Here is a 16,824-nt window from a genome sequence, read left to right as displayed (position 1 = left end):
TCCTGTTCCTGTTATTCTGTCTAGAGTTTACTTTGTACTTATCAATATTGTTTGGAGAATGTATTGTATTGCACAGTACTGTATTAGCTCTCCTCTTGTCTTGCTTTGTCACGCTATTTGCACATTGAGATGGTTATGTATGGTACTGTAAGCCATGTGTAGTCTTCTGTGACGCTAGAGGCATGATATTTCAGCCTTCTGTGTCTATGTAAATGACTGATAGCACAGTATGAATTAAAATAAATGGGACACTAGACTGACTCGCTCGCTCACCTCAAGTGAGAGCATCACCTGTGCTGCGTGCTTATATTTGATCCAGATATTGTAGAACGCATAAAGGTCAACATAGTTACTGTATACCTTTCAATACTTACAAAACGTCTTTACAAAACATATTTTTATGTTAAGGAAAATAAACTTTTATTATATTATTGGAATTTTTTTAATACCCTCACCTGTTACAACAGAAGGCTTCAAATTCAAATACAACCTTATATGTTCACTGTATCAGTTGATATATATATATATATATATAGTGTAAACAATAAAAGATATTGTAAAAAGCAAAACATGATCCTTTGCAGGAAACCAATCAACAGGTTTGTGCGATAGACCCTGACACATTAACAGTGTTTTTTTTCCCTCTCATACCACAGCAGTCTTCCAAAGCTGACCATATTTTCCTTCAAAGAATAACATGTGGAATCTAATGGGTTAAAGGTATGATGATGTGGAAGGTACAAGAAATAAGTTGGTTTAGTTATCACTTATGATATAGCAGTCGCTCTCTCAAAAACATTCTATATCTCCTTATCTGCTTGAAGATTGAAGTCTTTGCATTTTACAGGAAAGTTGAAAATGTCTGCTTGTGGGATTTTTAGGGATTGAAGGATTTTGCGATTGAGAAAGCCCTCAAAATGGCCGGCTCCCTGCTCAGTGCCCTGGCTACTGAACTGGGGAGCTGACTGACATGCACTAAAGAAACAAAAACTAAATAAAACCCAGCTCAGTAATATAGAGCTATGATTTGCCGATGTTGTACTATCAAAGCTGCTGTTGTGGAAATTAATCAACACCTTGTTATTTTACCGAGATTTTTTCCTAACACCTGCACTAAGACAATCCTGATGCATCAGACCATTGGGATTCTGAAAACAGAAATTTTTAAAGTAGTTAAGTAGTTAAAGTCTCAAAAACGGTGCATAATTACTGCATAATTACTATCCAAACTGGGGAAATGCAGCAGCATAACCAAAGGCATAGCCTAGAGGTGTAGGAAAGACAGGGAATGAGAATGAAATGCTAACCCAGGTCAGCATTGTCAGCTCTCACTTTTACACACTCACACGTCAATCTATTCAAAAGCAGCAAGCCACCAAAGGCACACATATTAATGATTATTTCAAATTATTAGGTACTTATTAATAGATTAAATATCTCATACAAGGCAACTACAAACCTAACTAACAAAATAAAGTTATTTTAGGCCAAAATTAAATACATTTTCTAACTGAGCTAGAACTACTATTGTTTTTTTCACCCTGTTAAATTTCCATGTGAACTTCTGAAAGTGCACTGTAAAGGATTTCTACAATTTCTACAATAAAATGTCGTGCACAAACCAGTCTGATGTCTTTAGCAGCGAAGAACTACATGCCAAAAGCATTTACCTGAACTTGCTGCTATGTTTAATTTTTATTTTTCATTTTTTTCCCCTTTATTTTCTTTAATAAAGAAGCATGGCATCAATTGTTTCCCACAGTTCAGTACTAGAAATAAATGTGGAGGTAAATCTGAGCAATGCTAGCAAAGCTGGGTGGGTTATGTTTGCTAGCTAGCCTGTTACATGAAACAGCAAACCCTTATGCCTTGCGTTTGTTCATGTCGAGATGTGCTGCTACTGGAAATCAATCAACTTTGTCTTAAATAATTTTTTTATCTCCCAGTGCACCTTGTTGTATCATATCCTTAACTAATCAATTTGTGGTTTTGGAAGGAACTGCGCTTGTATGAAAATGAACCTGAGATGAAAATCGTTCAGAATAAATTTCGATTATTTGAGCCGAGTGTGAAAAGGCCCTGAGTGGCCCGAGGCAATATGAACCTCAAAACATGTGGCTTCGATTCCTGAGGCACTTATCTCTGTCAACTTCTTCCCTGCCTCAATGGTTACATTAAACAAAGCCAAAATGAGTCTAATTAAATGCCATTATTATATAAACACTGACCTTTCCATTGGTTTTGATCATGTTGTTTCCACATGGTGATGATAATGAGGAGTTGACGTCTTCGTGGATGCGGTCGAGCAGCCACAGCAGGAACTCCAGAGCATCGTGTTGGGAATTCCCTCGGAACTGAGAGCCGTACTTGGACACAATCGTCTGGAAATTAAGAGACAACATACGTCAGCCTCGGTGCAACAGAAATGCTTTCACTTACCTCCATCAGTAAGCATGAGAATGTGTTTATCGTATAATCAAATTCCCATCACAAAGTAACAAGCAAGCTTCTATTTGAATTCTGCTGTCAGCAAACTCCAGCTTCATGAATAAATCATTTTTTGCGTTTTTTTTTGGTGCATCCTGTTTGTGGGCTCTCCATTTAGTTCCTCAAACATTCGTGGTGTTCAAAAATAGCAGCCAACGATCTGATACAGAAAATGACAGCTTGTTATGAACTGGGATGCAAAAAAGACCAGCTGGTGGATGTAAATTGCATTCTGCTGCATAACTGAGTGATGTTTACTCGCTGCTGATCATGACTTTGTTAGCACAGGAAGCGAGCAATCACAGACACATAACAGCAGCTCTGATTATTATTCTTCACAATTCCACATCTAAAAAATAAAACAAGCATGTTTAAAAGACAAAGCAGAAGAAACATTTTATTAGAGCAATTTTTAATATTATCACTTAAGAGAAACAGGAACTGAAATTCAGGAATTGTCTCTTGCTTTTGCTAAAGATGCATCATGTGGCCATGGACCAGTGACTTTCATGGGAAGAAAACACTGATTGATATGTTAACACTCTTGAGAAAAATATTGTGGAATGTTGTGGACTTTTTTTTAATGCAGGATATTCCAGATTCTGAAGCTTGTGGCCAGAAAAGTGTACAATCATCTGTATGTAAGAGTGTGAAATTGAGTCCCAAAAACTAATAAAGTGCCGGACTGTTTGTTTTTTATTAATATTTTATACAGTTGCATCAATTCTAGTTTCATTGAAAACTAATTCATGTATCTTTCGATACTATGAAAAGTTAATTAAACAATTATTAATAAAATTAATGAATAAATATGAATAAAACTTGAATTAATCACATAAAATGAGACACAAACTCGTCCTATAATGTGTTTCCATTATGATTTGTTAAGATTTTTAAATGCAATCTATAGCTGCAAAGCAAAATGTTTCTACAGTAGTGAGACCCATGATCTGTCATTTACATTTACAGCATTTGGCAGACACCCTTATCATTGAATACATCACCACTGGTTCATTGGGTTACAGACTTAGGATAGCATCAACCTAAAACTGTTGAGAGCACTTTTTTAAAAATAAAAATAAATACATAACATAAAAAGGGCTACTTTAAGTGTTTCAGGAAGAGGTAGGTCTTCACCCATCGATTGAAGATGGCCAGTGACTCAGCTGTTTAGACATCTACTGGAAGTTCATTACACCACCTCGGTTCCAGGCCAGAAAAGAGTCCTGATGTATACCTACCTCTTACAATGAGAGATGCTGGGACCAGTTCAGCAGTGCTAGTAGATCGGAGTGGGTGTGGTACAGTGCGACAAACATCTGTCCACTTGCCCACTGTCACATGTCATGTTTTGAAGTTAGTGTATTGCACTTACAGCTTCCCCAACATTGCATCCTCCATACAGTATTGCTGTTTTTACTGCTATACATGAAGGAATTTGTTTTCTTGATAAAAAATGAAGCCATCTCTCATGTCAGTATCATGTATAAACAATGTTTTCTGTGTGGACTGAATGTGAAGCTGCTCTTTCAAGTCTTTGGATGAAATGATGCCCTGGGTACCACTGCTATCCTGGTCAAATTTAAGTCCATTGTGGATACTACACACACACATACACTCATTCACACCTAGGAACGATTTAGCATAACCTATCAAACTTACAATACACTAGTTTGGCTTTTAACCCTGTGTTATCATATTCATGAAAAGTAATATTCTAGAATATTGTCATGTAACAGCAGGAAGGAAATGACAGATTACAACAAGATTGTTTAATAATCTTAAATATATCTCACTTCAGAGCCATCATGAAACGGAGATAAAGCTGGTCGGCGCAATAAAACACACCACAGGATCTGCCACCACTTCTTTCATCTTCAAGGCAGTTGTTCTGTAAACTTTGTTCAAGGTGAATGCTGCTAATTATTAAGATATGACAGGACCTGCTGATTCACCTCAGGAAAACAGAGCAGATTATAAGAGTCATCTGCTGCACGCAGGCATGTGTGAGGACGCTTCGTATCCCTCACATACGCTGTCATGTCCACTAACAAGCCTTTGTTTTTATATACACCTTCAAGAGGATGCATTTTACAGTTTTATTAAGGATTATTGAATATCGAAAATGTGTTATGGACATACAGTATGAAGCAGCTACAGGAAATGAAGACGTGGGACAAGATGTTGACCTTTGTTCTGTGTTGATAAGGTAAAGCTGGGCCTAGTAAGCAAAATCTCCTGATGTGTTCAAGCCTGATATTTCAGTACAAATAACTCCCTTTATCTTTGTCGGGTCTCTGTAGTGAATGTATAGACATTTATTGTATAAATCCCGGCCCTGATTCTCTACTGCCATAAGCTGATTCACTACCTGAATATTCAATACAAAATGCTAATTCTAGTATACTTTGCTCTGTACTGATTTAATGTGTGTTGTGTCCTTCTAACCGTGCCAGATGCATGTAAATGGCCTAGTGATTTAGCTCAGGGTTTTATAAATCAGCATGTTTACATTTGTGCTCAGGTTTAATCGAACAACAATGTTACCACAGTCTGAATGTAAGAAAATATCTACTTGTGTTGATGTATTAAATGGTTTGCTTTCTTGAGCTAGCTAATGAACACTAATGAACATCGGGGACTGTGATGATAATAACTAATGAGTTTTCTCAGTCAAAACAGGCTGTGAGCTGGAAAGGCAATTTATTAAAAATATATTATAATGATTCATAAGTAGTCATGATTTCAGGGTAGAACCTTCTGGAGATTTGTGTCATAGACACCCAGGAGTAATACCCAGACAACCAAAGTAATAGAAAAGTGTCTTCAACATAAATAAATAAACAAAAACAATAAACTGTCCATCTGTCCATCTATACATCCATTTTCTGTAGCGCTTATCCTACACATGGTTGCAGGGAGCCTGGAGTCTATCCCAGGAGACTCGGAGCACAAAGTGGGGGACACCCTGGATGGACAGTCAACCCAATGCAGGACACAATTTCACATACTCACACAACCATTCACTATTTAGAGATGCCAATCAACCTGCATGTCTTTGGACTTGGGAAGGAAACTGGAGCACTCTGAGGAAACCCTCGAAGCATGAAGAGAGAACATGCAAACTCCATGGACATACAGTAGGGCTAAAGCAGGACTTAAACTCTTAGCCCTGTGTTGTGGCAAAGGTGCTAACCACTAAGCCAATGTATAATAATAATAATAATAATAATAATAATAATAATAATAATAATAATAATAATAGAATTCTTAAATCAGTGTAGCTGGTGTGAAGTTAAAATGAAAGATTATGGGCATTTATTTTTTGCCTTCCTGGTAGAAACATTACCTCAGACATCCTGGGAGTAAGTTACATGCTAAAGGTCTGACATTTGCAGCTCTGTTGGGGAATCGTGCTTTCTTCATCTGAAGTCCAGTAAACTTCCTCCTCCCCCTCACGCTACTCTGTTCCTCGCAGAAGCGTTCACGCAGCCTGCTGAGCCGACTCTGAACACAGAGTAAATCAGCAGCCTCGCAAATGCCACCGCAAAGACAATTTAACACCTTTAGATTTGTTCCTCCAAAAATTTTCACACAGTGGAATCCAAAAACACCATGTTCACACTAACGGCTAAAATAAATCACAGCCCCGGAGAGCAAGCGGCACCTAATGAAATACTAACGGAGCTAAAATTAGATCTCTTTACCTGGAAGTCAAGAGGGCGAAAAAGATTATTTTATGAATGTTTTAATAAATTCCCATAGGTCACTGCTTAAAATAGTCTTACTGAGAAAGAGAACAATGGCGGTAGGGCTGTGAATGTGATAAGTGTAACTTATGAAGGGCTATTATCATAAAAGCTGCTCTTTGCTCTCCAGGGGATCATATTACAGAGCTGACAGAACGAAATTGTACTCTCCCAAGGGTGAAGTGAGTCAGCCGGTGCTTCATCTAATAGACTTAATCTGATAAATCACAGAATTAAGTAGTTAAGATTTAGAAATGTTTTCTTATACATTTAGTCAGAGAGATATTCATGAACGTCGATTTTCGTTCCAATCGAGCATTAATCCAGCGTTGCTCCGTGTTATTACAATAATAACAATGCTCTGAGATTTTTTTTTGTAAAAGAAGATGTCATGCTGCCAAATGCCACACAGTATTAAAGTGATATCCTTGCATTTTTTGCTTTTTGTAGACGATCCACTTGACCCATTTACCATGAGAGCTGTGGCGCTTCAATCCTGACTCTGAAGTATAAACACTGCTCTTATGGGTTTCAAAGGGCACGAGGAGGGCAGCACGCTTTCATCTAAAATGCTGCTGTAAGAACACTACCTTATAAACAGCATTATCGTTTCATGACCTAAAGCTTCTAAACCTGCAGCGTGTTGAAGGTGTAGCACAGGAAACACACTCGGTGACAGATGTGCACACACGAGGAGTCGCAGTGCAAAGTGTAACTTGATGCAGCTGCAAAATCCTCTCAGTCTGTCTGAAATGAACATTCAGTGTGCTAAGAATATAATGCATCACATTAAAACTAAAAAAGTGCCTGGGACTGCCTAATAAACACATTCTGCGTGAAGTAAATCGACGAAAATGTTCTACTACAGAGCTGTGCAAAACAGCGCAGTAATTTGCAGTAATGATGATAAAGTCTTAAATTCAATTCCTCTTAAATAAGGCCTCAGAGCAAGTAAATAATATGGAGTACATTCATAGAGCCCATATGTCTTTTGGTGATTAATTATTAAAAAAAAAACCACATACATGTACAGAATATATTACTTTGCATAAAACTTCTTTCACTTTTTCACATGGTCAAATATTTGAAAAATTGCCAATGCCACGTCCTATGTATTGTGTTGAATTGCTTTGTTAGATGTGCGGGAATTGATATATATGTTCCTGATGTATGCGGAATGTCCAGGGTTGCCAGATATGTATGAAAAAACACAGTCCGAAAATGGTCCCGCGGTCCTAAAATGGTCTCGAATTGTTGCACATTTTGTCATACATGAGAAATATCTATAATAACATTTTAAAAAACATGTAGTTCAAAAGTAGCCTAATTCTATGTCCAACACTGCCTGAACCCATAGAGCCTGGGATCTCTGAACAACACAGAAAGCACTGAGGATTTCATGAGTAATAATGAGGTTTTTTTTTTATCAAATAAGTCTTCAAACTGTGCTACTTTGCACATATATGAGCTGAAAAAAAGGGGAATATATGGTCAGTTAGTTTTAAGAAAAAACATACGTAATTAACATAAAAATATATAAAAGGTTTCTCAGCAAAACGTAATTTCATTGTTTACACACGTTTCTTAATAACTAGATTGGTCTATGTAGAGTGAGTGTGATCAATTCATGGAGAATTAACGTAAACCAGTTACACTGTGAAATCTAAACAGGATGTCGGCACTGATGGGAGCTATAACTACAGTGTTCAATTTAGCACAGTAGTAATGAGTCTGTTGCAAAACATTAGCATCAGGAGTTCGATGCTCAGCTCAGGTTTTTTAGCTCTGTGTCTCATTTTATTCTTTGAAAATACATGATCACATTGTGTTGGATGTATGAAAAGTAATTGTGTTAATGTTACTCAGTAGAATCCGGTGGAACTGATGTACATTTAAATGAAGTACATTCACTGAGCTTTTTTCAGTGTGGGAGGAAATTTTACATGCACTTAGACTACAATATATGAACTAGAATTTGAAACTTTGTTATACAGTGTGGAGGATCCATGATCATGGCCATTTGCCTGAAGTTAGTAATGACGTGTGAGCTTATTTAAATCAAAGCCAGTACTATAACACTAACTAAACACTAAATCTGTGGAAAGATATTCTAGTATGCTTTCCAGCCACGAACAAAATACAACATGCTTACATTCATCTGTCTGTGACTCTGTGAGCTCTCTGAGCTCATTTATATGTACATGAAACAGAGCATCTAGAACATGAAACCTTTTCAGTCAGCTCTACCAAACAGAATCTCACACGATCGAACTGTCAGCCCCAGGAAATGGCCGGCCTTGCCCTCAGGTTTACACAGGTCACCTGTCCATTAAACAACTGCTTTGTTTGAGTTTCTCCTCACCAGTGATCTCCAAACACTCTTATCAGTCGACAAGTATGCTAAGAATTTAGCTGTAGCAATTCCCCTCCCACATTACTTGAAACAGAGACACTACTATATAGAGTTAGGAAGTGAGAGCCATATTTTTACACTCAGTCACTTTTGACAGCCAACGTCGTGTCTCGTTCTCCATGAGAAAATGAGGTTGAGTTGAGGTTCAAGGAAGTAAATATCGGTACTGTGGCCATCTTAGACCTGACGTTCCTGCTTTACTTTTGTCTGCTAGACACACTTATTTAAAGTGACATAGAATCCAATTTAATTATAAAGCTGCCCAGGCAGTACATAATAATGAATCTTATCTAATAACAGTCCAAACAGCCCGTCCTTCTCACGATCAGCCCTTTAGCTTGTTCTTTAAAATCCAGCAGGCAAAGTAATGTAAAATGTTTTGCTATTGATCATATATCATCATATATTTTAGCATTAGTCTGTGGTTGTAAATGATGCGGGGGTTTTTTTGGGGGGTTTTTTGAGGTCAAGTATATTTTGTAGCTGAAGGAGGTGTTTGTGTTGCTTGGATTTTTTCATCTCCATCAAAGGTGCTTTGATACTGTGCTCCTAACATGGACAAAACTCATAACTTTGTTTCACTCAGATGACTTTGTCATTGTAAGTGGAATCACTTTGTGGCGTATTCTGCACTGCGAACAGGTTATTTGTCATTTTGACACCTCGGTTAAACAAGTTTGTTTCATCGTGACAGAATGCCAGAAGTATTTGATCCATGTAGAAGCTTCAAAACCGAAAATGGTTAAAAACACACACACACACACAAACACATTGCCGGCATTTGGCCAGTACTTTCAAGGTGTATGATGATTAAAGCTTTTGCCAAATGTCTTTTTTTTTTCCATAATGGTTCTAAAAAAACACAAAAACTCCATGCTTGCCAAGGTGGGTATTTAATGCATTAAATGGTCTCCCATTAACTATATGTAGCTGCCAAAAAGTGTCAAGCCATGGAGTGAGCACTGCTCAAGAGTGCTCAAGGTCAAAACAATTAGCCAAAATGCAAATTATGTAATTAGATATGAAAATTCCAGCTTAATAAGCAGTAAACACGGAGTACACATAGAGTAACATTGGCTGCTACATCCCAAACACAACCACAAGGAACACAGGTCATTTATCACTTCATATAACAGCACAGCAAGAAAGAACACAATTTAGACAGGCATGTATGTACACACACACACATACACACACACACACACACACAAACTCTCTCTCTCTCTCTCTCTCTCTCTCTCTCTCTCAGAAAGAGTCCTAAGGGGCTAAAACTCAGAAAGTCATATAGAGTGAGAAACTGTTCTAAAAAAATGAAAGAATGATATTATTTAGTTGCTTATAAAGCATTTCTGTAATCTTTTGCATCAGCACTTTATACTCTTCAACCTCAAGGAACCCCCTCCCCTCGTTTATAATGCTCTCATTATGTCACTTAGAGCCTAACGAGAGCTGATTAAAAATAAACTGTTCTTTAGCAAATCTAATCAAATAATTCAGTACTTTACACATTCCTCTATTTAGCCACTCCTGTTACCTCATCTCCTCTGTTATGATGGTATGTGTTGGCTGAATGATAGTTACAGTAAACTGGCAGTGTAGTATACAGTGGGAGGTTTAAATTACAGGGTCATTTCACTGCTTAAAGACAACTCACTTCTAGTTCTAGTCTAAAGCATTCATTAAATGATCAGACCTACACAAGCTGGTGTTATGTCATAAACCAAACCAGAAGAGAGTCGCTTCTTGTTAGATTATGCAATAGAGGCGTCAATGGCAGAAATGTGATTAAGCCTGACCTGCTCGTGATCTAGTGTATTAGTTAAAATGTGTAAACTCTGTCCAAATCTCCAAGGTCAGAAATCTTCATCTGTTTGCACTGTAGCTTAGTGAATTCTCTTGTAAGTTGTTTGAAAGAACAGATTAGGTGTTTTGAGCTGCCTGGCCTGTGACTGCGACAGAGTTAAACACCTGCTAGACCAATGTCAGATTGAAAGACTCTCCAGGATGCGGGTATAGACATAAACAAGGAAGAGAAAGAGGTGGATGATTGGGCTATAAGGAACTTTCTGTTTAGGGAAGTGAGCCTTGAATTAGTGCTCCTGTATCTATGATTTCATTTATCCATATTTTTGCCAATTCAAAAACAGCTGTGGACTGATTTCTTATATTTATAATAGAAATATATATTTTGTATATTTATCGGTTGACGTTGGATCTGATGGGACCATGTAGCAGGATGGGAATCTGCCAGACGAGCATGGCATGTTGGCATCACTGCACAGTCAGTTTAGGGGATGTCTGGGTCAAACTCTGCGTCCTTCAGACGGTCAATGCCAAGGAAATGAGCACAAAGCTGATGTCTGTATTCTACTGGCTATCAGACACCGACAGCATGAAGGCACATCTTGCAGCATGGCTCTTTAGGCTAAGCGCTCTGTGTATAATGAGAAACTGCAAAATGGGCGAAATCTGACCCAAAGTGAAGAGAAAGAGGGGTCTGTTTGTTTGGACGGAAAACCGACTCCAGCCTCAGAGCTATTGAACCACACATATCAGTGGACAGCACATGGTTTAGCGATGGAAAAATGACTTAACCAGGCTAGCAGCACAGAGTCATATGCTATTGCAAAGCTTTGGAGGACAAGGATACCTCTAGCTCAGAATGTAGTCACAAGCTGTGAAGAGAATAACTCCATATGGTGTTTGTGTGGTCTGAGATTTGTGTACAAGGCGTGAAGAAGAAAGAAAGAACAATGGCACTATGACAGCAGTATTTATTGGAAATATATCACTAGGAGACTTTGTTAAACAGTCCAAAGAAGGCACACAGGTTGTTTTACTGCCCCTGGTGGTTAGGAGGGGGTAACACAAAATAGGTTTAATTTAATTCATTAATATATAAATGAAACCTTTCTTATCATTTCTACAATCTTATCACCAGTAATGATATAGTTTGGTGTTTAGCGTGTAATTATGGGTTATCTAAATTGGATGTTTTTGGAGCAGTAATCATCTTGTTGTTGTCATGTAATTTGTAATTTACAGTACATACTGACTTTGTCATCCCATAATTAGTGTTATTTCAACATGCTATTACTTGGATTGAGATATTTCAAACACAAACACACATGCACAAAGTTCTGCTGCACATACCACAGTGACCTTCGCTGTTTTACCACAGGATGAATTTCTCCCAGCACATGTGACTATGTGGAAAGAATGGTGCACTACTGCACAGCTGGGTTAGCAGATTTCTTTTACTGGTATCTTTAAAATATTTAATGCAGTGTAAAGGTTTATCTGGCTCTTGTCCTATCACCCAGCCCTTTATATCTTCAAAAGCCTTAACAGTCTGTTAAAATTATTCTCCCTCCAGTTTAATGATCTGCATTAATCAGGGTCCTGTGGGCCGGTACATTTAGCACTGTATCAGAGCAGATCTGAGACTCTAGCAGGTAGCACACTGAAAAATATAGAAAAAGAATAAAAAAAGCTCTTGGCATAGAGAACTTGATCTAAATATTTCAGTCATCTATTCATTTTCTGGATCAGGGTCGAGGGGAGTTTGGAGCCAGAGGCAGGGGACACTATGGACAGTCTGTCCACCCATAGCAGAGCACACACACACACACACAATTTAGAGATGCCAATCAGTCTACATGTTTTTGGATTGGCGGAAGAAACCAGAGTACCTGGCAGAAACCCTTTAAAGCACAGGAAGAAGATGCAAACTAAACACACACACACACACATTCATTCACTCATTCACACACTGCAGACAATTTAGAGATGCCAATCAGTCTACATATCTTTGGACTGACGGAAGAAACCAGAGTACCTGGAGGAAACCCCCAAAGCACAGGAAGAAGATGCAAACTACACACACACACACACACACACACAAACACACACACACAGGGTGGAGGCAGGACTCAAACCCTCAACCTAAATGCTTCAGTTATTTCCAAATTTATAGAAAACAGGTTAGATTATTCCTTCCTCCCAGGAGTGGCCTAATGCAGTCTGAGAGCTGTTTCCTTTATTTTTACTTTATAATGAAAGTATACAAGTGCAAAGTTTGCTCTTACAATCATACAAGCCCAACACTGTTTCCTGTCAATAACCAATATAATGTATTAGATTATACACCATAAATATGTAATCAAAAATATTGCTATCATTGAAACGTTACTGTATTTCTAATAAAAGTAGGGCAAAGTTACCTCAGTAGGCAACACTCGCAGGCTCCTAAAATAAAAGCTGACCTATTCAAAAGGCATACCAATAGCTTTCTTTCCATTCACCTCATTCACTTGGAGTGCAGAAGATAGAACTGTCACTGTGAGCTTTAAATGAATAAATATAAGTTGTCTGTCTAATTAATATTTTCCTAACTGTTATATCATGATATATTAGTGTTCATAATTAAATTTAGCTAGTGCACATAATCTGACCTTATATAACTTGAAAGAATGGGTGTAAGAAAAGCTAAACATACACCGATCAGGCATAACATTATGAGCACTGACTCAAGTGAAGAGGTGAAGTGAATAACACTGATTATCTCCTTATCATGACACCTGTTAGTGGGTGGGATATATTAGGCAGCAAGTGAACATTTTGTCCTCAATGTTGATGTGTTAGAAGCAGGAAACATGGGCAAGCGTAAGAATTTGAGAGAGTTTGACAAGGGCTAAATTGTGATGGCTAGACGACTGGATCAGAGCATCACCAAAACTGCAGCTCTTGTGGGGTGTTCCCAGTCTGCAGTGGTCAGTATCTATCAAAAGTGGTCCAAAGAAGGAACAGTGGTGAACCAGGGACAGAGTCATGTGCGGCCAAGGCTCATTGATGCACGTGGGGAGCAAAGGCTGGACTGTGTGATCTGATCCAACAGATGAGCTACTGTTGCTCAATTTGCTGAAGAAGTTAATGCTGGTTCTGATAGAAAGGTGTTATACACAATGCATCGCAGTTTCTTTGTATTGTGTAGCCTTACAGTTTATCTTCACTAGAAATAAAAGGCCCAAACCTTCTGCAGCATTACAATGCCCCTGTGCACAAAACATATTCCATTAAGACATGGATTTGGACTGGAAGAACTCGAGCAGCCCTGACCTCAACCCCACTGACCACACCAGCCCTCCTCGCCTGACATGATGAGTTTAATCTGAGTTCAGCACATTTTATGGTTTTCAGCAAGCAGCCTTATGAATTTCACAAAACATACACACAGCACTTGTATTTAATCACATCAACAATTTGTACCTAAACTCTATTTATCTATTTAAACTCTATCTATAGCTCCTCAGACAAATGCTTGTGAGTCACTATCAAATACAACTTTATGTTTTATTCTCAATAAAAGAGTAGGCTGTTAGCAGGAATATGTTTACAGTTTGTAGTGAGAGACTATAGCGTTATGAGCAATGCAAGCTCACTGCATACAGACACGCTTGACCTCAGATTCCATGACAGACAAAACAGCAAAGTCTTAAAATACATGAAAATATTTTATTTTTGGACAGGATCACATGAATAGCAGTCAATCAGAAAGGCTTATGAAGGTGGATTGTGTTGTATAATATAACTTGATACACAGATAATCCCCAGTATGCAATTTTTTTCCCATTTTAGCAGACAGACAAATCGATTACTCCGGCCTTGCCCTGCAGGGCTGAATCTTTTAGCTGGGTTTTTTTGTTCCTTATCCCAAAAGCAGTAGGAGATGTGTGTGGATCTGCACAATAAACATGTCTAGAAAAGGGTATAATCTGATATTACATCCCTACTGCAGCGTGTGATTTGCAAAATGTTTCAACAGCTTATCTCTGTTCTCTGACACACACTTTTTTTCTCATTAGACAGAAAGCCAAAGGTTCAATATAAATAAAAGTTGTTCACATTAATAATTCTGCTTTCCATTTGTTTCAGAAAATAGTCCAAGCCTCCTCGTATTCTTTAAAGATCGTCTCGGCTAACACATTTTTGACTTTTCTGAACCGATGATTCAAACACATGATTTGTTCAGGCAAAGTCACATGATATTTTTTGATGTGCTTTGAGGATTTTATTTGGTCAATGCATTTCAGTCGTAGTTTATGAGCATGTCTTCTTATGAAATATATCGAAATTATCTGCCCGAGCTGTGTTAGCACATTTTGGAGGATTTCTTCACATCTAGTGTTTCCAGCCAGTGTGAGCCCAATATTCCTAATTTTGCTTTAAAAAAAATTTGTGGATGAAAACAGCTATTTACGTCTGGGACATTTTTGTACAGCAAATCCACCTACGCCTTGCTTTTGGGATCAGGGAGGAAACAAGAAAACCTGGAGGAAACCCACACAGACATGCAGATGGAACCAGAGAGAAGTAATTCATCAGCAGACACAAAGTGACATGCATTTATTTATCTTGTGTGTTTTGTATAGGTGTTTTTGTACACTTTTTCTGTAGGAATTGATTACTCCTTGAATACATTATTTAGAAATGTATTGAGAAATCTGCGTTTGAGTTCTAAAACTGCTTGTGAGCGAAAGATGAGAAATGAGCTATTTAGGCTAATGACTCAATTACTGTGATTACGTTGCACTCCTGTTACAACATTAAGGGCTAAAGCTTCTTTGGCTCGCTTAAAACGGACTTTCTCTGTCGCCCCATTGCATCATTTTTTGTCGGTAAACGTCAAAACTGGTCACATTTCTGGTCACAGTTAGTGAAAAAAAATCCTATAGGAAGCAGACTAACGCAATTCTGAAGTAACAGAGTCCACGAGTGAACCCTGACCCGTTTGGTAGTCACGTGACCGATACTTCCCTACTACAAGTGGAGGTAGTATGTATGGAATAAGCGGTGTCTAGCCTTCTACTGTAGTATGCAGTGTACAAGTATGCCATTTCCAGCACAGCCAATCATTTTTTACAAACAACTTCCTGTTTGCTCAGTTTCCACAGTTACTGTAGACCGTGGCCTATAGCCTACTAGTGAAAACACAGCAATAAGAATACAAAAACAAGTGCGCCGGATCATTAGTATTGAGTGAAGGTAAAGATATGTGAATGAATGAGAGTGTCACCTTAAATTCCACTGAGAGTTGCGGGGTGTACTCCAGCGTCCAGAGCGCCCGCACGAGCGCCGCCAGCTGCTCGGTCACCTCTCCCGTAGCCAGCTGTGCGTCTTCACTCCTCACTTTCTTTGCGTGATTCGTCATGCTTTCACCAATATCACTCTTATAGTGCTCCAAACCCAGGTACTCAGCCAGCAGGTCGGTGTTGCTCAGGCACTGCACCACCGCGTTCATGAAGCAGGTGTTCCCGTGGTTCTTCAGACCCAGGACACCGGGAGTCTTGTCACCGTAAGACAACGAAAGCCGCTCTTTCAGTGAAGATCGCGACTGAAGCGTCGAAGTTCTCACTAAGCGATCCCTCTCGTCTTCTTTCATGGTCCCCGAATTCGTACAAGGTGCTCCGACCCGGAATCCACCGTCATCGTCCTCAGCGTCCAGCGGCTCGGCCGCGTCTCTGCTGTGTGTCCAGGCGCCTAAACTTTTGAAAATCTTCGCCACGAAAGTCCCGACTGATTTAAAGGACTTCTTACGGAACGGCTTCCCAACGGCTCGCTTTTTATCCTTGTGCTTGGTGGCCTTTGATTTCCGTGATGTCCCTTTCACTTGCTGCTCGCGCTTTTCCATGGCTGGTGTTATTTCTCTCGAGACACCGACGAGGACAGTTGTAGGCAGCCAAAAAAAACGAGCTAGACGAGAAACGCGACGTGCCGCATATTTGTCTCGGTTTGTCTCCGTCACGTTCCTTACACAGTCACACGCGCTGCTCGTCTCACTCCGGAGAGCACGGGTGATAATCCCCGCATGTTTGTACACACACACGCGCACTGTGTGCGGTCGGTACCGTAATTCCGCTCGAGCGCGCTCAAAGTGGCGGGTAGTTGCGAGACGCGCGCCTCATTGGTGAACCGGAGCGCGAGCGCTCCTGCACGTTCCCGCCTCCAGCTTGGAGATCGTCTTACCATTTGTCAAAACAAAATGCAAACTACTGAATCATGCATGCTTGTTTCAAGAACTGGAAAGACCACATATTATTAAAATCACATGCTATTAAAATCCTGGACACTTCTGTTTTCTGTTTTCATTTTCCCTCCACCTGTCACCCTACGTCA

General features: G+C 39.1%; 1 protein-coding gene across 1 annotated transcript in view; it reads right to left on the bottom strand.

Moving 5' to 3' along the window:
- usp43b (ubiquitin specific peptidase 43b) overlaps window positions 1-16,597 on the bottom strand; it is an 87,006-nt gene extending 70,409 nt beyond the window's left edge. The window contains exons 1-2 of the mRNA XM_058410237.1: window positions 15,725-16,597; window positions 2,229-2,381 (exon numbers count right to left, since the gene is read on the bottom strand). Coding sequence (XP_058266220.1) covers window positions 2,229-2,381; window positions 15,725-16,339 — 768 coding nt within the window. The 5' untranslated portion in view covers window positions 16,340-16,597. The remainder of the gene's footprint in view (window positions 1-2,228; window positions 2,382-15,724) is intronic.
- Between the last annotated feature and the right edge of the window lie 227 nt (window positions 16,598-16,824).

The sequence above is a fragment of the Hemibagrus wyckioides genome, linkage group LG02 (genome assembly GCF_019097595.1).
Source record: "Hemibagrus wyckioides isolate EC202008001 linkage group LG02, SWU_Hwy_1.0, whole genome shotgun sequence".
In the NCBI taxonomy this organism is placed as follows: domain Eukaryota; kingdom Metazoa; phylum Chordata; class Actinopteri; order Siluriformes; family Bagridae; genus Hemibagrus; species Hemibagrus wyckioides.
This window is presented reverse-complemented; position numbering and strand designations above follow the sequence as displayed.